Consider the following 8,388-nt stretch of genomic DNA (forward strand, 5'->3'; position numbering starts at 1 on the left):
TTATATGGAGACTTATACCCACAGTCGCTAGCTTACATAAAGCACATTCAGTTTATAGACAGAGGTAGAAAAAGTACAACAGGATGCTGTGGGCGTGTCAGTTGAATGCGCCAAAGCCACGCCCCTTCACGAGAAAATCGGTGCTCTCTGGTTTTATTTGTCAGTGTGGATTTAACTCTTTCCTGACATATCATTTTCTGGGTTATGTGAAGTTATTTCTCTCCAGTTTATGATTATGTTGTTGTTAGATTGTTGCTTAAAACACTCATTTCCTGATGTTTCTCTTCACAATAAAAGTCTTCAATGATGATTAGCATTGAAGGCTTTTATTGTGAAGAGCTTGGCAGGAACAGGCTTTGTCTATCATCAGATACTTTACTTTAGCAGGGCGATGCTAACAGACAGGAGGGGTTGAACTGTTGCTGCTTTGAGAGAGACAAAGCCAGAATCTGCTTCTTTCAATCATCCAGCACTAAAGACGAGTGAAATATGGAATCAAACAGCCCTTCAGCAGGTACTGAGTTTGTTCCTCCTGCATCTGGTTCAAGTGAAAAATAGACAGGCACTCCAGCAATTAGCCAGCACCCTGGCCTTGTGGCACAGTATAACCAGAGCAGAGACAGATCTCTCTGTTATGATGCTTTAAATGGTTAAATGACCTCACAGTGAACAAAAACACTGCATTTAGCTGTCAATCTTTTCAGTGAAGGCAGTGACACCAGCAAACAGCAGGCTGTGTTTAGATGATCTTGCCTTGTGATTTTATTGCGTTGTAGGGGACGGGGTAAATTCCCATTGCACCCAGTGACATGATGGGTCCCTTTATTTGCCCTATTCAAAGCTATGAACAAGGTAAAAAAAACTTTCTAATGATATAAATCCAAGATTTATTCACACGTAGATCTCAGTGTTTTCATGCGTTAACAGCAAACTTATTCCAATCTATCCTGTGTTAAGACACAAAGTTTGGATTTGACTTTACAGGGGCTTAAAAATACTCACAGATAGATCACTTGGACATCTACCGTTGTTATTGTTCCTTTATTTCCTGAACAGGTTCTTTTTCCCGTTGTCAGGTTCATGTTAAACTCTTTGATCTTCCAATAAAAACAGGTCTGTATCAAAACAGGAAGTCAGTGACCCTTAGTTTAGGACGGTGGAAATTCAAAATATCATAAAACGAGTTTTATCTAGATTTTTTCGTTTATCATACCAATTTACATGTGGCTAAAAAGTGGAGTATGTTTTTAAAAAGCTAATTCATATTCTCTAATATTGTACTTAGATAATGATAAATAGTTTCATGTCTGTGAGCTGCTTTAATGCTGTGATCAAACTTCAGTGAGGTGCAGTACTGCTGTCGGCCACCGGAGGGCGGCATTGTCTCTGTAAACAGCTCTGCAGCTGCAGGCTGTCCTCTCTGCTGCTGATTGCTGTGTAGTGATTCATCCTCCACCACTGTTTACTACACAGTCTAACAGGGTGGCTTTGGTTTTAAATCTTTTTGAGTGTTTTCACTGATTGACATCTATTTTTGAACCTCAGCTAATAATACAAATAAACACAGGTACATAAAACTCTTACACATAAATACGTTAAGTCATTTATAACAGAATTAGCCCCAGTTATTCACTCTACACCCATCTGTCAGTCACATCTGTAAACCTGCCCATGCTGTTCAGGGCCCTGGGGACTGGGATATATATCCCAGCATGCACTGCACATGGGAAAGCTATTCCTTATAACCTTGAAAGCTTACACATTAGAATAAATACATGAAATCAACAAACCAAAGACCAACACTACGCTTCTAACCACGTTAACACAAATGTTGGAACATCATTTAATCAGACATGAAATATCCAAATGAATGACCGATAAATCAATAAATGATGATGTATTACACTCTTATTCTCAAACATTTGTCTAATGCCTGCAGTACATTATTACTCTGAGGCTTAAGTATTAAAGAAGAAAAGTATTTTCATGTCATTTTGCTTCCAGTGAAGCCAAATGTTCTTATGATTATAACAATATGCAGAAAATGTACATCTCAAACATCATCCAAAATGTCACTTGTACATAATGAGGCCATAGATAACGCATCAAATAATTAGTGCATCTAAACATGGTAAATACATGGCCTATAAAAAGTATTTAGTTACAAAGTAATGTCAATTAAACAAAAATCTGTAATGTAACATATCTGACTGCATCCCCACAGCATGATGCTGCCACCAGCATGCTCCACAGTGGGGTTGGTGTGTTTGTGGTGATGTCAGTGTCCAGTGTCTCCATTCTGGTCTCATCAGACCAAAGACCTTTCTTCCTCTTGACCATGGAGTCTCCCACAGTCCTTCTGGTGAACTCTAGTCCAGATTGAATCTGAGTTTTCTTCAACAGTGTCTTTCTCTTTGCCACTCTCCCATAAAGCTCTGACTGGTGAAGAACCCGGCCAACAGTTGTTGTCTGCAGAGTCTCTCCATCTCAGCTGCTGAAGCTTGGAGCTCCTTCAGAGTAGTCATAGGTGTCTTGGTGTCCTCTCTCACTAGTCTCCTTCTTGCACGCCCACTCAGTCTGTGAGGACGGTCTGATCTAGGCAGATTTACACATGTGACATATTCCTTCATTTCTTCATGATGGATTTAACTGAACTCTGCGGGATGTTCAGAGACTGTGAAATGTTTATGCCTACATCCCCTGACTTCTACTTTTCACTAACCTTTTCTCTGAGTTTCTTGGAGTGTTCTTTTACCTTCATGGTGTAATGGTAGCCAGGAATACTGATTGAGACATATTCACTGCACTCAATGCACCCAGTTTAACTAACCGTGAGACTACCAGCACCAGTAGTCTGGACCTCTGTTGAATGAGGTCACTTTAAAGGGGGTGAATAATAATACAGTCAGTTATTTTACATTACATCCTGTTTTATTTGATTGACATAATTTTGTAGAAATCTGTTTAAACTTTGACATTAAAGAGGTTTTTAGGGATTTTTTGTCAAGAATTTGAAAGTCAAACAATCCTTATTGAATCCTACAAACATTAAACATTTGAAATTAATGTAAAAAGAAAATGTTTTATGATTTGGTGGTGAATCTTTGAAATCTTATAGAATAATTATGATTTAGAAATATTTTTATTCAGTGAATTGTTGTTTGTTGTAGAAATAATGTCGTCTGCATCCTGAGAACCATTTCCTGTGCTGTTCAAACATTTTGCCATTTATTCAAAAGTAACACCTTGTGCACACTAGACCAGTGTTACTCAACCCTGCTCAAGCAAAGAGCCAAATTATTGAAAAATACCTTTGCAATCTAAGTGGTGAAAAGTGGTAAAAAAAAAAAAAAAATGACATAAATGGGGAGGAAAAAAGTGGCAAAAAAGGCAGGAAATGGAAAAAAAATTGGGTTAGAGGTTACAAAAAAGATACAGGTGGCGAAAATGGTCAAAAAGCAACAAAAACATGGCAAAAAATGAGTGAAAAGTGACTAAGGCAGAAGAAATGCAGCAAAAAGGTAGAAAAAAATGGGTAACAATGGGGGGAAAGTGGCATTTAATGGCAAAAGGCAGCTTACATGTGTGAAATGTGGGAAATAATGGCAAACAAGGGGGAAAAAGTTGCAAGTAGGAAAAAGCAATAAAAGAGGCAAAGACTGGTGAAAAGGGGCAAAAATGAATGAAAAGTGGCAAAAAGAAGAGGCAAATGTGGCCTTAGATCCGTAAAAAAGGATCATAAGTGGCAAAAAATGTAAAAATGGGCAAAAATGGGTGAAAAGGGGCAAAGTAGGCTTAAAATTGCAATGATTGGGTGAAAAAAATGGGAAGAAAAAAGGGCAGAAAGTGGCAAAAATGGGTGAGAAGGGGCCAAAAAATATGTAACAGGTGGAACAAAAGGGTCAGAAAGTGACAAAAAATGGGTGAAAAGTGACTATAACAGGCAAAAAGATGCAAAAAGGTAGAAAAAAAGGGCAAAAAATCAGCAAAGAGTGAGAGAAATGGCAATAGAAGGGGAAAAAATAGCAAAAAGCAGGATGAAAGAGGCAAAGATGATGGTGAAAGAGGGTATAAACAGGATACAAATAGAAAAAAAGTGGCAAAAAGAAGTTGCAAAACTGGGCTTAAAGCAGTAAAAATGGATTTAAAGTGGAAAATAAAGGAAAATAGGGGCAAAAAAATACAGATAAGGGTAACGGAAATATACAGATAAAAAAAATTAAGGTTGACAGTGAAAGCCAACTGTACAAGCTTTGTACAAACAAACTGAATAATGGATAACTTCTGAGGTCAAAGTTTCCCTTTTTAAAGGTTTTTTGGGGACTAATAATTCATATTCAGACATAAAAGAGCCACATGTGTTATCACTGCAATAGACCATTTTAGGCCGATTCCCCCCTCAAACCAAAGGGCGCCATATCCTGATATAAAGCTTGTCACCACCAATTATTTGTTCAAACCTGCCTCAAGCATTAATACTACTATACAGAGCTCAACTGTGTGGTTCTGGAAGTAAAAATCACATTCATTTTGTAACAAAAATGACTCCATACATTTCTCTACCTTTAAAATAAAAGCAGTAACGCTGTATTTTTCTACAAAGGGACCCTGAAACAGACAGAAGGAGAATTAAATATCAGATACTGTGAGGTACCCCTCACCCATGCTGGGGTCGTTCTGTTCAGACGTTCTACTGCAGAACACATTTATTGTGATCCTTGGGTTCCTCGGTCAGTCCCATCTCTCTGGCCACCTCAGCCCTCAGCGTGTTCCTCCTCTCCTGCTCCTCATTCCTCTGCTCCTTTAAAGCTCTCTTCTTCTCTTTCTTCGACGCCTTCTTTGCTTTCTTGAACATTTTAGCCGAGTAGAATCCTCCCTCGTTCTCCAGGATCATTCTGTCGATTTTGTCCAGCAGCTGCTGGACCTGGTCCTGGTTTTTGATCTGGTTGTTGAAGACGTGGTACCGGCCATAGAACAGCTCAATGAAGCCCTGCAGGTCTTCACTCTTGGAGATGAAGGTTTCTATCGTTTGTTTCTTAAGTTTGTCTCCGTGCGTGAACAGCACGATGGAATATTTGGCTGCCTGCTCTCCAAAAAAGCTCTGGAGGACCCTGATGGTGTCCCTCTCCTCTTTGGTGAAGCGTCCGAGCTGAAGAACCACGAGGAAGGCGTGAGGACCGGGAGCAGACAGAGACATGCACGGCTGGATCTTCTTCAGGACTTCTTCTTCGTTGAAGTTAGTGTCGAAAAGCCCCGGGGTGTCGATGACGGCCACCTGTCGACTGCCGACCTCGCCGTCGGCTCTCTTACACTGAAACGTCCACGACGAAGAGGAAAGTTCCGACTGGAACGCCTCTCGATCCAGGATGGTGTTTCCCGCCGCGCTCTTTCCTGCTCCGGTCTTTCCTAACAGGATGATCCGGAGAGCGTCGTTCCTCTTCTGCTTTCGAGATCCTGTAAACAGGAAACACAGAAGAACAGCTCTGATTGGAACTTTTGTTCTTTTCTGATGTTTAAAGCATTTTAGGCATTCAGATCCAAGTTTGCACCACTTTAGTGTGCTTCCATACTCTGCCACTCTGACCTGATATCAGAACTCACGGTCCCTCCTCTTTTTAGAACAACGGCCCGTGCATCCTTTCTGTGGCTCCCTACCTGCTGTCTGCAGTGAGGCTGCAGGTAGTAAGAATAAATTAGCCACAAGCTACAGATGCTAGCAGTAGCTTTTTATCTGCTTTTCTCCCTCATGTTGTACATCTAACCTCCCTGGCCCTAAGTGAAAAAGTAATTACCTCCTGAATCTAATAACTAGTTGTGCCACCCTCAGCAGCAACATCACTATGGAGGAATGTTGTCCCACTCTTCTCTGTAGATTTGTTTTAATTCAGCCACAGTGGAGGGCTTTTGAACAACAACCGTCATGCCACAGCATCTCAGTTAGATTTAAGTCTGGACTTTGAGTAGGCCACTCCAGAACCTTTTTTTTTAACCCTTTACCTACTGAGCCAGCGCTGTGTTTTTTTATGTCCAGAGTATTATTACCGTAACTCTGTCAAAGTTTGTGCGATCAGAGAAATTCCAATGGTGTTCAAAAGCTGAAAATTGTGGGCGTGCGCACATATATGGGTCATTACTGTACTTGCAACCATATGACATGGGCATTCATAGCAAAACACTGGAAGTATCGCGAGACCGCTACGCAGATTCTCAACACTGTAACTCTTCCAAAGTTTGCTCAATCTAAAAAATTCCAACGCTGACAGAGAGCTGAGAATCTGTGCTTTCCAGCAATATATGATGTGTGGTATATATATAACGGTAATGTCAAACAGCACCGTGAAAACGACAACTTTGGCAGAAGACGAGTGAGAAAGGAGAGTGAAGGAAGAGAATAAAAGGAGAGCGAGCGAGAGTGGTGTTTAGTTTTCAAAAATAGCGTTAGATAGTGGCATTTGTGCGTGTCTGTCGTGTGCAATAACAACATGTTACTGAGAATGTTGAGAATGCATTTTTCCACCTTTATTTGCACTAATTGTCACCTATGTATATAGATATCTTTTGCACTGTGTTTTGCACACCCAGAGTCCTAGACTCCAAAAATGACTGCTGATTGTTCTAAACATGTATAGGTTCACATTTTAAATGTCAAATCAAAACTTCATGAGCAATAACAATATTTCCCCTCCCCATAAAAGCCATGAAAAACAAATCTGTTTTTGTGTTTTTCTTCTTTTAAACTGCTGACAATTCCATATAATGAGCAATAATCATTAACCAGAGGTTGAAAAGTCAAGTTCAAGTACTCCTGGGAAAAGGGAGCAAAGCTCTCAGACTTAGGGCATTTCCTGACTATTTTACAGCCAGAATAACAAAATATGTCCAAATCACCATTTTTAGACTTGGTAGGTAAAGGGTTAACCCAAGTGAAACTGAGCTTTATTTTTTCCCTGTCTTTCTTATTGTTGAATAATGAACACTAACTTTAGGGCCGCCCACTCCCGGGAAGGTTCACCACTGTTCTAAGTTTTCTCCATTTGTGGATAATGGCTCTCACTGTGGTTGGTTGGACTCCAAAGCCTCAGAAATGTCTTGGGTCAGGGTGTCAGGGTTCTCAAACTCTTCGGGGCTAGGGACCCCTTAAAGGGCAGAACATTTTCCAAGGACCTCCACATAACCCTCACTCTGATGTTAACTGCCATCTGTACTCATAGATGTTGGTTTTTAAACTCTTCAACCTGAATCCAAGCTCTTGTTGTTCTGCGATGCTTTTGATAAGAATCCCTCTGTGCTTTCTCTGAGGTTGTGGTTTCTGGTGGATGTATTCCTCACCCTTTAGTCTGACAAAATCTTTAGTTTTGTCCTCAAACCCTGCACGCTTTGTTATCAGATGATGCTTTAGCTTGGCGGGCTTCATGGCTTCACATGAACACACATAACATCGCTGTGATAGATTTACGTGATGTCACAATCTATCTGAATTTTTTATTGGCCCAAAGCTGACTGATGTGGGAGTTGTTGGTTTAGTATGGTTGTTTTATGGTGCTGTGGTCCCTGTATGTATTTATTTGACTTTTAATGACATTGCATTACTTTAATCATTTATTATGAATTATTTCCCGGACCCCCAAGCTGTAGCTCGTGGACCCCCAGTGGTCCCCGGACCCCAGTTTGAGAGCCAGACTGGTTCTATTTAAGAGATTTATAGATCCAACAGGTCTGGCAGTAATCAGGTCTGGGTGTGAAGAGTGAAATTAAACCTGGCTTTCCAAAAATGAGGTTAACAACAGTTAATTCATGATTTAGTGGGGGATGACTTTTTCACACAGGGCCAGACAGGTTCAGATGGCTTTCCCCTGAATAAATGAAACCATCATTTAAAAACTGCATTTTGTATTTACTCATGTTATCTTTACCTAAAATCTAATAATTTGTTTTATGATCTGAAACATTAAATTGTGATATACACTACCACACCAAAGTTTGGGATCACTTGGAGTTTTTCTAACCTTGCAAAGCAGATGGATACGCCTGTTTCTGTGTTTCTCACCGGTGAATCCATCTCTCAAAGCTCCCGTCTGAACCGTCTGGGCCTGGTTAGAAAGTGACAGGACCAATCAGAGTCGAGGGGCAGTACTTTCAGGCGCGGCGGAGTCGTGAACAAGAGGCTGGTTTAATTATGGAGGAAGAGATTAGCGTGGATGCTGCTAAAGCGCCAGTTTTATCAGAACTTGACGACATTTCTTCGTTAAAAGAAGAACAAAGAACAGCAGTGAGTTGTTTTCTTTTCAAAAACCACAAAAGTCGTGTACTGACATGTCTACAGTCACCGTGGTTACCGTTATGTTGTTCTCCATGGAGGTTACTCTGTGGTCGCGGCTTCGTCACGTG

The 8,388-nt window shown here is 40.5% G+C and overlaps 1 protein-coding gene across 1 annotated transcript; it reads right to left on the reverse strand.

Annotated features, from left to right (window-relative positions):
* Positions 1 to 4,690: 4,690 nt before the first annotated feature.
* LOC121525995 (GTPase IMAP family member 4-like) lies at positions 4,691 to 6,149 on the reverse strand. The gene is made up of 2 exons (XM_041812242.1): positions 6,140 to 6,149; positions 4,691 to 5,454 (listed from the first exon to the last, which is right to left on the reverse strand). The coding sequence occupies exons 1-2, from the start codon at positions 6,147 to 6,149 to the stop codon at positions 4,691 to 4,693; spliced, it is 774 nt and encodes a 257-aa protein (XP_041668176.1).
* Between the last annotated feature and the right edge of the window lie 2,239 nt (positions 6,150 to 8,388).

The sequence above is a fragment of the Cheilinus undulatus genome, linkage group 18 (assembly GCF_018320785.1).
Source record: "Cheilinus undulatus linkage group 18, ASM1832078v1, whole genome shotgun sequence".
Classification (NCBI taxonomy): Eukaryota; Metazoa; Chordata; class Actinopteri; order Labriformes; family Labridae; genus Cheilinus; species Cheilinus undulatus.